The sequence below is a fragment of the Rhea americana genome, unplaced genomic scaffold, assembly GCF_003343005.1.
Source record: "Rhea americana isolate MKP2758 unplaced genomic scaffold, rheAme1 scaffold_205, whole genome shotgun sequence".
Taxonomy (NCBI): domain Eukaryota; kingdom Metazoa; phylum Chordata; class Aves; order Rheiformes; family Rheidae; genus Rhea; species Rhea americana.
The window spans coordinates 1,257,246-1,273,606 of record NW_028186206.1 but is presented as its reverse complement, the minus strand read 5'-3'; the positions used below and the strand labels follow the sequence as shown (position 1 = coordinate 1,273,606).

At 36.2% G+C, this 16,361-nt stretch overlaps 1 protein-coding gene across 5 annotated transcripts in view; it reads left to right on the top strand.

Moving 5' to 3' along the window:
* The first annotated feature begins 347 nt into the window (after positions 1-347).
* Positions 348-16,361, top strand: part of TAPT1 (transmembrane anterior posterior transformation 1) — a 46,517-nt gene continuing 30,503 nt past the window's right edge. Inside the window, exons 1-4 of one of the 5 annotated variants that reach the window (XM_085304256.1) lie at positions 348-675; positions 5,158-5,288; positions 8,349-8,467; positions 13,283-13,306. In XM_085304256.1, coding sequence (XP_085160382.1) covers positions 348-675; positions 5,158-5,288; positions 8,349-8,467; positions 13,283-13,306 — 602 coding nt within the window. Of the gene's footprint in view, positions 676-703; positions 752-2,887; positions 2,970-5,157; positions 5,289-8,348; positions 8,468-12,547; positions 12,615-13,282; positions 13,307-16,361 lie in introns of those variants that run through there. The other 4 variants (XM_085304258.1, XM_085304259.1, XM_085304257.1 and 1 more) reach the window with 4 other exon arrangements.

The window sequence follows — 16,361 nt, the reverse complement described above, 5'->3', positions numbered from 1 at the left end:
TAAATCAATCACGTTATTTGCAATGGGTTTGAACGATTGTCCCGCAGTGACCTGTGACAGTTATGCAGGGCTTTCTTCATGAAAAGGGCACAGGACCCACTAGATCTGCTTTATAATACAGGTATCTTTACGTGCACCTCCGCACGCACCGACGCCGAGAGGACTAGAGAGGCCGAGCCCTGCAGCCCAAGCGCCTCGCAGACGACCGCGGCGCTTCACCGCGCTAGCGGCAGCTCAGCACGCCCTGAGGGCGCCCGCGCCACGGCAAGATGGCGACGCGCGGGCTCTCCCCGCCCCCCGCGCGCGGCACTCGAGCGGCGGCCGCGGCGCGTCAGTGTCGCGCGGTGATGACTCAGCGCGAGGGGCGCGGCGCGGGGGCGGCGGGCGCGGAGCGGGCCGCGCGGCTGGCCGCGAACATGGCCGGCGTTCCCGACGCCGCCGCCGCCGCGCCGGGCAGCGGCGGGGACGGGCGGCGCGGCGGCTCCCAGGAGCAGCAGCAGCAGCAGCAGCAGGAGGGCGGCGGTAGCAGGGGCGAGCCGAAGACTCTGTGGGCGAGCAGCGAGTCCCGGCCGCCTCCGGCCGGCGCGGGGCAGCAGCCGTCGCCGCAGCAGCGAACCGAGACGCTGGGCTTCTACGAGAGCGACCGGGGCAGGAGGAAGAAGCGGAGCCTCTCGGGTGAGGGCGGCTCGCCGCTCGTACGGGCGCGTTTACAGAGGGGAATGACGGCAGTTAAGTTCCTGCGTGCTGCCAGGTGGCGTGTTAACTGTCAGGGTGTTTTTAAATAACAAGGCTCTCTGCAAGCGAGATTGAAAATCAGGTTTTTAGCCTTTTTTTTGGGGGGGGGGGGGGGGGGGGGCAAAGAATGCCGGTTTTCCGGGCGAAAAGCATAGGGGTTCGGACCTAAGCAGGTTGTGCGCTTCCGTAACTCCACTGCTGAGGGCGGATGCAGGCTCTTAACTTTCGCTGTTGCTGAAGTACGGGAAACACTTGTGGGTTAATATCGTTTGTTAAATAGCATAGTTACAAATACTATGGTTCTTGCCTCTGCTGCAGGAAGTGATAATACTGTTAGAGTCTCGCAGTGACATGCAGGCTCGYAGAAGTCTTCTTACCTAAGTATAATTCGCTAACTAAGGATTTTAGAGGAGCGGGAAAAAACAAGAGGAGAAGATGTAGTGGCCCTTTCTGTCAATTTGCAATTTTCTGTGGACTTACGCTTGAACTGATTATTCCTTGTGTCTACAGTGTATTTTTCTGAAAAAAAAAAAAAAAAAACTAGCCCTGCTTTATCATAAAAACAAAAACTGTAATTTAGTGTGGTCGTGGTGATTTAACTACGTTTGTAAGTAACTTTATTACTGTTCTTAGTGGAATGGTTTGCTGAAAATGTGAAAAGTGCCTGAAGAGATCTTCAGATTTCTAGGCTTTATTTCTGCCTCAGTGTTGGCTTGAATGTAGCACCACAGGTTGTATCAAAAAGGGAAAATAAGATTTAGCTTAATCTGGCACAACTGAAAGCTTTCCCTTTAAGCTTGACAGGTGCTATGTCAGTCTCAGGTTCTGATGGATGTGTTGTGTCACAGGACTTAGAGCATCATTGATTGAGCTTATTGATGAAACTGCTGTAATTCCCATGATTGTAATAAATCAGCTTGATTACAGTGTTATGAAGTGCTTTGTAGTTTTTTGTGTTTTTTTTTTTTAAGAAGTGCTCAGGATGCATGCTGATATCCTTGAGAGGTAGCTCAATAAATAATTTTCTTTAGAGAAAATTTGATAGGTGGAAAATGTTCCTGACTAACTTTCCAGCAGTTGATTTTTAATTTTAAGGAATAGTTTAAAATTATTGGCTATTTCTGWTTCCTTAGAAGAAGAAAACATAAAMCCCCCCACACTCTTAAAATAGCAACCCAAAATTTCTCATCTTTAACTGTAACAGTATGTGTTATACTACATTAAAGTGGTGGTGGATTTCGTTCCTTTTTTTCAAGATGGTATCAGCAAAACCTATACTGTTTAGGCAAATTGCCTGGAGGAGGAGATAACCATTGTGTATGTATCTGTGTGTTAATTAGAGTTGTACTATTGTTGTATTAACTTATTCGGTTGTTCGTGGAAGTGTGTGTTTAGAATTGGTCGAAGCAAAATGAATGCCTGGAATTGTAGCATTTAGGATCAGCATAATGATAAGGTAACAACAGAAAATTGAGGCACAGTGGATTTTACATTTGAGCAAGTGTTGCACTCCGTTTCTGGTTAATGGTTATCTGTATGTTGAAGTTTAACTTTAGGTAAATCATTATTGAGAGATAATTGAAGAAATTACTCTGGCCCCTTATATTTTGAAAAAAGTTGTGCTTTTTTTTTTTCTTTTTTTTTGTGCTGAGGTGAGGAGGTGGATGAGAATACTTTTGAGTGTGCTKTCTGAACAGTTTAATCTTAGGCTAAGGTCTAAGAATTTTCTAACTGCAAAGCAGAGGAAATTGAATTGAAATTACACTGTTTTATTAAATAATGCTTTGATAGCTGAATTAAGCAGCACTTTTCAGACAACTTATGTCTCTGTTCTCCCTTGGCCTCTCATCCTGTTCCTTTGCTTACAGTGGTGTGGAGTGTTTTTTTTTTTTTTTTTTTTTTTTTTTTTTTTTTTTTTTTTTTTTTTTTTTCGTGTGGTTTTTTTTTTTTTTTTTTTTTTTTCCCCTCACAAGATCATTACTTGATTTACTTCACAGACAGCTTTGCTGGCACGGCTCTAGGGTTGATGCTGAGTGGGAATAAGGACTCAAGCGGAAGGTGACTGAGAGACTATATATGCCGGCACTTCCCCTGTGCTGAAGAAATTATTTGCAGTTGCAGTCTGGCGCTCATGTRTTGACCAACCTCAGTCGTAAGAACTGACTATTTCAAGCTCTTAAGTCTGGAGTGTAAAAGAAAAGGTGGAGACCAGGTGAAAAAAGGCTGAAAGCCAGGTGAAGGAAACTTAAAGATCATTTATTTTTTGTCGAGAGTAGTCACTTTAATGAGTTTGTGTSAGGTAGGGTGGAGTGGGAACAAACAGCCCATTAGTTACTCCTTGGTGGTTGGCTGTGTGCACATATTTATCCTGCAGGAAACATGAGTTTTTCAATGAGGTACATTCTCTTTAAGTTAGAGAAGGTGGTTTACCAGCAGTGTAAGAATATACCCCTAGGCAGTTAGAGTAGCYGGTTTGTTGTTCCACACCTAAGTTTATCTCATGGTAGTGTGTTTTGATTTGTTTTGCTTTCTGTTAACAAGAAAGGATACAGGAAAAACAAATTCCATGTGAAAATGTTRGAAAGGAAGACTTCAGAAAATAAATTTGCAGGAGGTTTGAATAATAGTTTAGTGGTATGAGCTTCTGTCTTTATTTCACTGGAATGAACTTTGATTGAAACTTTAAATGTCAACATTGGTTACTTTTTTACTACTCAATAAACTACATGTCTCTTTTTAAGTACCTTTAAGACTTACTGTTCAGTGGTATGRAGTTCTGTCTTTAGTTCACTGGGATGAACTTAGATTGAAACTTTAAATGTCAATATTGCTACTTTTTTACTACTGATTGAACTACATGTCTCTCTGTTTTTTTAAAAGTACCTTTAAGTCTTGCAGTAGCCTTAGTCTAATAGAAGTGGATCAGTGATAATAAATTACAGTGATCACTACACAAGAAAAYTATTTTGGGAAAACTACCTAGTTCACAGTTTAAACTGAATCATGGTGGAACTTACTAATGATGCATAATTAACTAGTGATTAGTGAATTGTATGTGTGGTCAATATCAGCAGAAGAAGAGATAGGCCACGCTACTGGACACTCACAGAACRATAATGAACAATTACAAATTTCTAAACACCCTTCTGTAATCCCCCAAAATTTTAATCACACCCACACAGGTCTGTGTGCCTCTCACCGTAGGCAGTGTAGGTTATAAGCATACCCTTCCTCTTCTGCTTCTGTTTTTACTTCTTTTGAAGTTGGCTCCTTCATTGCTTCAAAACTCTTAGCAATTTCCTGGTTACTGTTTCATCCAGTTGATGGTCATTTTCCTTTCTAGTGTGATCAGGATCTGGGCCAGTAGTTTCAAAATGGCTTAGCTGGTTTGAGAGCACCCTTAATCACTGATAGAGGTACCAGTGTGGGCAAAAAGGAATTGAGCAACAGTCAACTGAAAGYTTGAGTTGACTTCAGCAAGAGTGAACATGTAGTAACTACGCTAACGAACTTATTGGCCACAATAAGCTACTTCTAGTTTTCTGAAGTGAGTCTACTTGGGATGTTAAAACTCAAAAAAGAGCTGARTATAACCTTTAGGTGGCAGTAGAGCAATGAAAGCTTCTGAAGAGCATTCATCTTACTTCTGGAAGGAATTTATATAACAAATTCCTTGAGCAGCAAGGTCAGATATGTTGAATAACTTACTAGCTTGGGGCTTGTTTTAAGTGTTCAGCAAATGCTAATCATTGTTTCAGTATGTGTGTAGATATCATAAGGAATACTCCTAATTGGAAATGGAGTGCTTTRAAAGTGTCAAATATTTCTGTAAGCTATGTAAATTGAAGATATTTTAAGTTTCTGCAATGCTTTATGAGGAAAATGCAGTTCTATACATGCTTGATAGTTTTTCAAGACTTGAAAGGCCTTGTTTTCATCAGTCAGAATGTTTCTACTRTTTATGTGTTGAGTGACTTAAAATTGTGTTTCCATGAACGTTATAATCTTGCAGAAAGCTTTTTTTTTAAATAAGTTGCTAATGTTGCAGAAAGAAAATAGATTTTTGAAAGTCCAAAATAAGAGCTCACTAACWCTCAATTTAAGGGTCAGAGCCACCCAGCATTCAGTATAGTTTTTTTGGCTGATGTCTTGGAGTAATACGTTGTTTGGTGAAAATGATTGGGTGGCAAAATTAGCTTATTTTGCTTGTTGGGAGGGCTATGGGAGTGGGGGAGAATACGACTTGATTTTCATATGGCTGCTTCTATACCAAGTTATTTGCCGTTCTAGTTAATAGCAAAAACCTTCTAGAGCAGAAGTGACAGAACTGAAACACGTGGCAGGTAACAAAAACATAGCAATCTTGTCTTTGTCTTTGGAATTAATGCCTGAAACATCCTCTCTTTGTGTTCCCACATGTAGATCTTTCATTGCTGAGGTTCATCAGTGCTGAGCTAACGAGAGGCTATTTCCTTGAACACAATGAAGCAAAATACACAGAGCGGAGGGAGAGAGTATACACGTGCATGCGAATACCAAGAGAACTGGAAAAGGTGAAGTATTCTTTATGTTTTGACTTGCAGATTAAATCTAGTATGTGAAGTTAAAGGAATATTTACTTTTCTAACATGGTTATTACAAAACTTATTCTGACCATCACCTACAGTAATTGTTTTTCAATGTTAGTAACTTAAACTTTTTTTTTTTGATTTTTACCTGGCAATGATAGAAATTTGTTGATATCAGCAGAGACAGACATTACTAACTTTCAGGTCCACAGGATTATAAATAAACTCAAGTAAGGATAACACTTCCACTATTGTTTGTAACTGACCTTGTAAGGAACGGTCAAAGGAAAACGTATTATAAAATACAGTTTTATATTTAAAATATATATATATATATATTTAAATCCCTTTCCAGTTTAAAAAGTTAAAACTAAAGATTTCAATTGTTTACAAATATGGTGATGGATGAATTTCTGTCTGGGGTTTCTGGCTTAATTTTTGTGGCTTCATTTCCTGCCCACAGTTTGCCCCACCTTCCTTTCCTTCCCCCTATCTGTTCCCTCTCTCCACCGCCATGTTGTGAGGCATTTCTACCACCTCCTTTATATTTTATTATAAATCGTTGCTTCACTGAGAGTGATGAGTAATGGAGTAAGTATTATGGCTATATATACATAGCGGCATAGTGCTACGCAGAAATATCTGAGATTAGAGAGTTAACCATGTTGGTGCATCTTCCTGTCCAACCATGATGAACAGACATAAGACCTTTTCTAGATTTTATTTTATGCTGATCAGCTTGAATGAAAGTGTGTTAAACTGGAAATTCTAAAAAAGAAAGTCTGTAATGGTTATCTTATCCTGCTCTCTTGTAATAATTGTGTGGGGGTTTTTTTGTTTGATTTTTTTAGATATATCTAAGTGAATGAAAAGGACACAAAGATAAAACTTCTAGTTCTCATTGAGGCAGGAAGGTTGAGTTTCTTACTGTTAATATATCTTTAAAGAAGTGTCACAAGTCGAAGTTCTGTTCTTCTATTATAACAAAAAAAAGTTTTATATATCGATCTCTGCCTTGTCTTTCAAGTTCACTACTTTTTGCAGTTGCACTTTTCTAACCTCTCCCCAAAGATGCATAAAGACTTTAGAGTAAAGCATATGGGTAACTTTTGATTTGATGCTGAACAACAAGGGGTTAAGATTGCCTTCCTTGTGAAAATGTCTCAGGACCTGATGGTTAAAAGGGTACTATTTATATTAGTGTTTTTGCGTTCTTMATCCCTTTTTGTATAGAGAAGTTAGATATGTTGCAATATAAACAATAACTSCACTGCAGCTTTTTCTATGTTTGCAGTGGAAGCTCTTTACACTAAATGAAAAGCTGTTTCCTATCCCTGCTGTCTTAGGGGAACTTTAGCCATTTGATTTTGAAAAAATAGTCTTYGAGCTCTTTTGCTAAAATATAGTTGTGATATAAAACATAAAGGCCATGTGGAAGCTTCTATTAGCTACTCATTGTAGCTTACAGAAATGAGTGAAAGATTCAACACTGCTAAATATTCTAATAGGCAGGTGTTAATGTGCAAGCCAAGTGCTATTGTACTTGGGGAAAATGAAGAYGTGAGCGTAAACTGCAGATATTAATATAAGCTTGTAGAATGTGGAAAAAATTACACACAGGCAAAGAATAAGTCTGCATCTGAATCAAAAAGAAAATGCAGAGTTATTTGCTATCCATCAAAGAGCACTRCTAGGGCTGAATGAGTGATTATCAGGAAGGACACTAATGCAGTGATATGGTATTGGAGTAGAGAACAGAACTGGTAGWAGTAGTGTTATAGAGAAAAGCAACAGCTCTGGCTGCAGTTTTCTTGTGCCTATAAGCCTGTTGTCTCATGTGTTTTCAGGTAGATATACTGGAATGTATTCTGTAGGATTACTTTTAAAGTTATAAGGATGCATGAGGGATAAAGAGTGAAAGGTAGGTGTTAGTGATTTATTAGCTCATTCAACTATGAATGTCATAGGACATTCAACTGATAGATGGGCAAGTGGGGGGAAAAAGATGTTTTGGAAGGCAAAGATATTGGTGGCAGATATTTATAGAAACAAAAGTAATTTACTTGTGTTTTGGTTACTTGAGTGTGGGGGGATTTCCCCTCCCCCTCCCCATACTGGTATCTTACACCAATATTTCATAYGACTTGAAAATGCAAATCTGTTGTGAATATATAAGCTGCCTTAGATATTGCTAGTTTTAACCACGTAGCCAATTAAGCTTGCACAATTACGTGGTTTTCCTTGCATTTAAAAAAAAAAAGAAAAAATAGCTTCTGTTTTGACAGAAAAACACAAAAGCTCAGAGTCCCATTCAGGTACATTTTTGATCCATTAAAAGAGCAGAAGAAGGAGGAATGTTTTTTGAAGAGAGTTAGGTGTAATTTCTGATTACAGAACTTAGATCTAGATTAATTATTGTAGAGTAGTTTGGCTTGTGGTTGTAATGAAATGGCTTTAACTGTTTTGGGAGCTTGCCTTTAGTTTAAATACTTTATCCTTATTTTTTACAGGCAATATTCTCTGTGTAATCTTACCCCTTAATATTTTAGATTCCTCTCTGTRTGAAATAAARGTGGATAGTTCCTGAAGGAAAACCATTACAGTTGTTAGGTGTCAGTGGAAAACTAAAAGCAATAAAAAAGCAAAAACTAAAACCAAAATAAACCTATTAGAAAGCATGCATGCCTAAGTTGGCTATGGACATATGCCAACAGCTTTAYACACTTTAGGTTAAAAACACTAACATAACTTTAGAGGAAAGTCACAGTTGATTGAGATGCAGGTGTATMCAAGGGCAGTTCATCTACTGAATAGACTTATGTTGGTGAGGCCTGGAAGTCTGCAAAAGCTTCTGMTGTTTGGACCTTGTAGTTCAGAATTCTTGCTGAATCGTCTTCCAAGTGCACCATGTCTGTTTACAATTCAGCTGATTAGACAAGTGAGAGTATTTTGCTTATTTGGTTAATTGAATTCTTATGTAAATTGTAAACTTTTTATGATAAGCTCTTTATAAAATACTAATATACTCTTATTTTTGTAATCTAGTTGATGTTTTTTGGAATCTTTTTATGCCTGGATGCTTTTCTGTATGTGTTCACCCTGCTTCCTTTGAGAGTTTTTCTGGCCATGTTCCGATTCATTACTCTACCTTGCTATGGATTACGGTAAGTTGATTTAAGAGGAAAGTGTTTAGATAATGTTTTTCTGTTTGTTGTCTGTGTGMTTAATTATATGGCTGTTTGAACTAATGACTCCTACCACAATAAAGCAGAAATTTTGATCTAAATYGGCCAGAGCAAAGGTGGTGGAGGTGGTACCCTTATGCTTTGCCCCTGGTTGCTAACTCTAATTATCATTTGTTTTCTTCACATGTGGCAGTTTGATAACAGTGGCCCTTGGGCACATTCAGGTTAGGACACAGATGTAAACTTATCCTGTAGTTTTATACTTTTAACTAACCTTTATTTGAACACTATTTTAGGTTTTTCTTAGGCTTTAGTTGATAACTTCTTTCAGTTCTTTTGAAAGACACTATAACACACAATGTTGAAACAAATTCACTTGTTTTCCTTTACCAAAAAGAGTTGTTTCTATTTCTGTAGAAATCTTTTCCCAAAGTATAACTATATAAAATGTATGTTTTTTTTTTCCTTTAAAGAATCTTAAGGAAAAAAAGTATGTTGGAATATACTAATTAAGATAATTTTAACAGATTTTCAGAAGTCTTAACTCCTTGCTTATTAGGTTGAATTGATACTAAGAAAGTTGCTAATTCGTAGTGTTCTTGTCTTGGCTTTGTGGCACAGGAATCAAAGAGTAAATTAATTCCTTGAAAGAAGCCAGCCCTTCAAATGAAACCTGATTGTGCATTTTTTTTTGTGTAACTTGAAAGAACTGCAGTCTTTGTATTGATGTAATTTTCCTTGAATAATTAAGGACTTAAGAATTTTCATTTTGGATTTCCATGGACTTCAAGTTAGTACGAGGTTGTGTATGTGTGGGTTTTTTTGGGTTGCTTGCATTTGCGTTAYGAGTATGGTCTCTCTTATGTGAATTTTTTAAATGTATAGTTTAGAATGTATCTTCTGATTAGAGGATATAYTAATCGTAAGAAATGCTATTTTTAAATACTGTGTTAAGTTGAAATGTTTGCATTTGGGTGCTGCTTAAAATAGACACTAGATGGCAGTCTCCAACATTTTATTCTGCTATTAATTTTGAGCTGAATTTACAAGGTTTTTGGTATGTAAAGAGACATTTCCTTACTGTGTCCTGTAGTACAGAACAATTTGATGGCTGTGCAGTTCTAACTTGACCAGCCACATTAGGTGCCTGCTTGCAAATATATGAATGCTATTGTTAGAATATTAAAAATCAGGTAAACTGGATTTTAAAATATCATTTGGGATTTGTTTTATTACTTTTTTTAATTTACATATAMACTGTACTCTTCCTCATTTATCGGATTTACAGACTCAGCTTTGCTTCTGAAAATTTTCTGCTCTTCTCATACTGGTTTCTCAGATTTTTAATCATGATTGTTGGTTAAGGGTACTATTGAAATAACTGAAGAGAACAACACTGAAGAGATTATACATATGTATAATGTTTATATCTAAGTAATTATGCACACATGCATACCCACCCACAATGTTACAGCCTAGTCTGCTTATGTGATGGTGTTCTGAATTTGTAAGGCAGGATAGACTTCTGTTTAATTTATTCAACTTGGCTGTACTAATTTTAAATATTGCAGGTAAGAGTCAAAGAAACTAAGACCTTCTTGAGTAAAGAAAGTTTTGTTTTGGTAACARCTCTTGAAATAATAGATTCTTGTGTTGTAGTTTTCTCAAATAGTTGCGAAGTCTCTCTCCTTAGCATCTCTTTACTTATTCACTACTTTGGGGTTTCATGTAATTTATTGTTTTAGAGCTGATAATTTAAAATGTTTCCAATTCATGTTTGTCATATGTAAAGAAACTTTTTTTAGATGTAATGATTCTTTCTTCAGTCTRTACTTTGCTTTTTCTTTTCTAGTTATGCTTATTTGTTTTGTTTTATCAAAAAAATAAGATTTGGGCTTTTTATTGTTCAGAAGAAGATATCACTATGTATTTGTAACTAAATACARTTCAACAGGTAAAACATCTGTAATTATAAAAGATACTGACAAATGCAGGTGGCTGATTATCTGTGAACTTACCCTTCCAAATGAGAGATATGACTGGCTGTTCTTCAAACCTGTCACATCATATTCCATTCTGTGTAGTAAATAAAAGTGCTCCTCCCTTCATCCTGCCTTTTTTCTCAACATCTCAGTGAAGTGATTGAGTAGGGTTCTATCTCCCTTCCACTTTACTCCTTGGTTCTTTTTTTTTCCTCATAACTTTTCTGCTCTCTTCAACCTAGAAGATTATATTACCCTTTATTTCTTAAAAAAAAAAAAAAAAAAAAAAAAAAAAAAAAAAAAAGCACATTCTATACAAAGCTGGACTAATCCCTGTTAATGGTATTGTGTGCAGCGCTTAAATGCAGGTGGGCAATGGATAACCTCCCCGACCTGTGTTTTAATATTTCGTCTCACAGAGCTCTCTGAGAGAGAACAAAGAGTAATATATCTTGATGTGTCTCCTTTTTCTGGATAGGCTATGCAAGTGCTTCAGTGATTTGACTGCCAGAATTCGTCATCACTTGATCTCTTGTTTTAGTTCTGTGTACTTGTTGGAGCTCTATTGGTATTAACGTAGCTATTTTACAGAGGCTTAAAACAACTGAACTTCAACGTGGAGATTCCAAGAGTTTGTCATGAAGCAAACTATACCTTGCTGGTCAAATTGTCATGGTCAGACTTGGCAGGACTTAGTGGCTGAATCATCTTACAGCAGTGATTTTGGCAGGTGAAACGTCATTTCTGCTGTGTCCTATAAATAGCAGGGTGCTCTCTTTAATTAAAAAAAAAAATTAAACGACAACAGGAAAGTAATATTCCAAAATAACAACAAAAAATTCAAACARCTCTGCTGTATCTGCCCCCAAGTAATGGAAAGAAGCGTCCTAAATTTGATTCTCTTCTGCAAATCTTATCAAATTAATCCTCATTATGTTAATATTCTTTAACAACTTGAAGCATGTACTTTGGAAAAAAAAAATCTAAGGTAGAGAGATGTGGACCTGCCGCAGTTCTCTTCTGATTTAATCCTTGCTGRTAGATTCCTAAAACTTACCCCTTAGCCATCCAGGGTCTTCCTTTTTTGCTTGAGACTGTTTTAGTAGGTCAGAGTGAGAGATTCCGGGGAGGTTCTCTGCTTTTTTGGAAAAACTTTAATAGAGCTAACCTCTTGTCTTTCTTGAAAGCTTCTTTTACACCAATAAAAGCTCTTGTAGGAGTGTAGAAGAGCTTCTGTATTTAAAAAYGAAACCAAACAAAGCAATTGCCATGATGTGAAGGCTAAAAATTGTTTGCTGAGACTGTAGAGTTCCAGTTAAATTTATAGAYATTTTACAGCTCATCCATAAAGTGACTAAAGACTGGTGTTTCTGAAAGTCATCTTTTTTTAAAAAAGATTCAGACTTTCCTAAGAAAACACAGAAGTAGATTATGAATCTTGTATGTGAAGAAASATTCTTAGAATGATTCACAAGACCCTTACCTTTCTTCTGTGTGGAAATTTTTGTGTACATGATATATATTATACGTACTTGTGTTTTGTGCTGTCTATTACTCTTTCTTCTCCCTGAAATAGATTCAGGTCCTGTCAGCAATGATTTAGTAAATTTTAGTTGTATTCTATGTACTTCCTAAATTTGCCATTGCCCTCCTGTGAAGCTACAGATTTACCTTTTTCAGTAGGAAATAAAATAGTATTACTTCAAGAAGGTGGCTGTAGAAGAAAAGCCTCGTAGGAAAAAAATATTGCCATTCTTATTATGGACATTATTTCTTTACTTATATTACCAGATTGATTTAATTTGAACCTCATGTTGCACACTTAGTCCCAAGGCTTATTTTTTGCTACGGGTTATTTCTAGCTGTTAACATATGCTTTCTATTGTCTGGTAAAGTTCAATGAGGAAAGCAATGCACTTATTCACCAAAATGTGTGGCATTCCAGCAAACAGAAAAAGGCAGGTGCATTCAGTATTTTCGGTAGTAATCTCAGAGCAGGTGCTCCTCTTTCCTCTCCATAACAGYGCGTAGCGTAGCAACATTACAATCTTCTCTTTCTTTCTTTCTTGTAAATCAGACCGAAGGGAAGAGCACTTTCACTTCCTTTATAGGATGGAATGTGGTGTCACAGGGATTCCTCCTTGGTGAGTAAATCCTGATTTTTTTTTTTTTTCTTCTAGGCTATCAGCCAAATTCACATCTGTACATAATCAGTAATCAAACTGATTACGAATGAATAGCATAGCTAGGTTAACCAACACACTTCAAAAGAAATCAACACTTAATATTCAGTACCTAGGATGTTYATAACACTTTACAAGACAACATGAGATTGGCATACTTTCTTATATAGCTTAGCTTCCCTGTGGAAATAGATTGTGTTTTTAAAAAACAAATAGATTTAAAATGTTTGCATAGAGTACAAGTGTACCAGTTCAGCCCAATTAAAAACAGGAAATCTTGGCAAAATCATACTCCTGCTGTAAATGGTTTATAGTGCCTCATTAGACTTTTTTTTTATACACTTATTATAAGTAATACTTTAGTCAAGTTCATAGCTATGTTTTGTATACATTTCATTTTTAAGCATTTTTGTAATGATTAATTTGAGAAATTTTGGGGAGCTTATTAAAAATTCTTTGCCAGGTATCTTTAAATTGATTCTCTGYATAGTAAGTACAGCACTTTAAACTATCCTGTATTCATTGCTGACTTCAGTTATAGTTGCTGCTTCTTTTATAAAAAATAATAATGAAAGCTAATTCTAGTTGTCACATATTTGAAACTTTTTTTTTTATTTGTTTTGAGACAGCTCTCATGGGGGCCTAACAGCAAGGTTGGTTTTTTGTTTCATTCTTAGCATGGTCTCGTGCTGTGTTGTGTGCATGTAGAGGTCATTTATTGCTTAAAAAAYGAAATGCCATTTAATATTGGCAAATTTAGCTCTCCGTTTCTTGCCTTTCAAGCAAACTTGCTTGGGTTTTGCTTTCCCTGACATCTCTACTTGATATACTAACTGGAAAATAATACCTCTTCTTACATGTTAAYCTGTTCATTCTTCTTAATGCCTCATATAACATTAGAACCTTGTGATACCACAGTTCAGTAATGAAGATGTATGTTGAAGGATTAAGACTCCGATCAAGACTAACTGTGTATGTTAAAAAAAACCTCAGTTTTTGATTTTTCATATAAATATTACTTAATGGAGAATAAAACATCTAAACCTAGCTGTTTAACTAGATGACTCCCTTTATCCATAATTGGACTTAAGTCTGTTAATAAGTATAATCCTCAGAGTTTGTAGTTGTCTAACTTCAAAAAACAGTGTTTGATATTGAATATAAAATAAGATTAGAAAATGTCTGTACTAAAATACTTGCTCAAATTTGTAACCTTGGTGCTAAAACACTTTAYGCTATTAGCTAGAGGAGCCTATTTAGAGAATTTCTTTTAAAGTAGTGTGAAGATGGTTAAGTTCATGTTTTTTATTAAAATATTTAACTTATTGCCAGAATTATAGTTTATTCAAATCTATAAACACCTATCATAAATTCTATGATGATATTTATGATCATATCCCTTACAAATGTTTAAACCTAACTTCTTCCAACCAGTAGATGGAGGTAGAACTCTCAGTAGTGTATGAAGTGCAGTGTAGAAACTTGAGTATGATATTGAACAGACATACCTTGAAAATGACAGCTAATTACTTCATTAAACTTTCACTGGTTAATGGAGGTTGCTCATGACAGACGTTTCTTGCACCATTTTTTTTTCACTGAGTAGCTACTGAATGTACATATTGAAATAAGCTCAGCTGATAATTTTCAAATAGTTGTGCTAAAAACTTAAATTCTGTTTGTTCATAAAATATATAGAACAAACTTGTGGGTAGCAGGAACACTTGATATTTTGATGGTAAGGCTATACTGAGGRTAACTGCAGAATGAAAAACTTTCCCTATTTTTTTCATATGGGAAATTAATTTTTTCTCACTTAATATATTTTATTTTTAGACAGAACTTGTTACAGATTGCAGGGTTTTACAGACAGAGGAAAAATTTAGACTTGTGCATTTGCAAAATATTTTAAGTTAAAAAGACCATAAACTGGGAAGTTTGGTAAAGAATGAGTATTAAATCTTGAGCTTGTGAACAACGTTCAAAAAAATCGCTTCTGCTAGAATAGACTGCTATTTTCTGAATTCCAGTTCTTGGCTGATGCCAGTCAGTGCAATGTACAAGTTTGCTATGCAGGTCCATGAAGTCAGCTGCCTCAGACACAGCGTCGTAGGCATCGGACTGCGCCATCCTTACTTTTAGCTGCCCAGGCTGACACAGGATGGTGTAACAGCGAGGTAAAGCAGGAAGGCTTGTACTTACACTAACGTTAGTAAAGAGTCCGTTATTCCTCAAGCGTGCAGTTGTATAATTGTATTATTTAGAGACCTAAGGACTTGTTTCAGTGGAGATTCAGTGGAATTTTGGCAGTTAGCACTCATCATGGTAAAAGTACCCAAAGGCTGAGTAATTTTAAACATCTTGTAAATATGTGCCGTGGAACAGARAAATCCCTGTATATGTTTTTCTGTGTTGTCTTAAATTACTAATTGGTATTAAACAATGTCAGGAAGTTTATTTGTAGGCTTCTTCATGGAGGAATGCTTGGATTTTCATTTTGAATTTATGGATATTGAAGGATTGTCTTATGTTTAAACAGCTCAGTGGATTTAGTGGAGGTAATAATTAAAAAAAATTAAAAAATAAAGCAAGATTTTTRTATAGTAGAAAATGTAGAGTGGATGAGTCTTTTCTTTCCTAGAAACAGATTTTTTTTGAAGAAAGAAGTTCAATTAAATTTGGTTCCTTGGTAGTCTAGTACAGCTAAACTTGAGAATTTGAGGCTTAGCATAATGATATCACTTGTAATCTCTTTTYYTTTYYTTTTTTTTKGGGGGKGGGGGTGGGAAGGGAGAGCATCTTAGACCTTATGACTTAGCGCAAAAATGTTAGAAGTAATAATGGGAGAAAATAAGTAGATAAAAAGTTAGAAATCTTGTATTTTAATAAAAAGCCTTTGAAGGACAATGCAAGTACACTGAATCCACTTGTTTTTGGCTTGTGATGTGTGGAAGTTATGATTGGAAAGATAATTAGCTCAATAAATAGCCAAATTGTGAAACAATTCACATAATTCATTTCTGTAATTCAGTCAGATATCAGAAGTACTGCATCTTGACCTGTGGGCCCGTGGGATATCTTTCAAGAGCTAAGTCACACTAGAACAAATGTGTTTGTTTAGTTCTCTTCTGCTACCTCACTGTATGTCTGGGATAACTTTGAAGGAAAAGACCCTCTGATTATTTATAGGAAGATTTTTTATTGCTTTATCTCTTATAACAAGAACATTTCAATATCAAATAAAATGTTTGTCATGATGTTCTTTATTCCTTGTTCTCCTTTTCCACTCACAGGGAAAAACATAAATAATTTTCATCGAGAACTTCCCTTCTCTATTCTGTCATCCTTCATGCACAGTTGTGTGTGTGTAATATATATACATAAAAATATTTTTTAAAAACAGCTTTTTTGAAATAATTTAAGCTCTTTTAGCTTCTCATAGCTGTTCAGTGTTTTTTTTGGACTTCTGCAGTAGTTCAGTATTGTCTTTTTTTTTTTTTAACCTCTTCATTCCCTTCTTTCAAGCAAGATTTTGAAAGTAACATCAAAACTTATGCTATCTATTTCTTGTCCATGTTTGGATCTTAGTTATCATAGCTTTGAACAATACTGGCCTTTTTTTTCGATTCTTAAGATTCTTTAGAACTCACTGATKATGAATACTGCATTACCAAATTGTGTGTGGTATTAATGAAATTACTTTGTGTT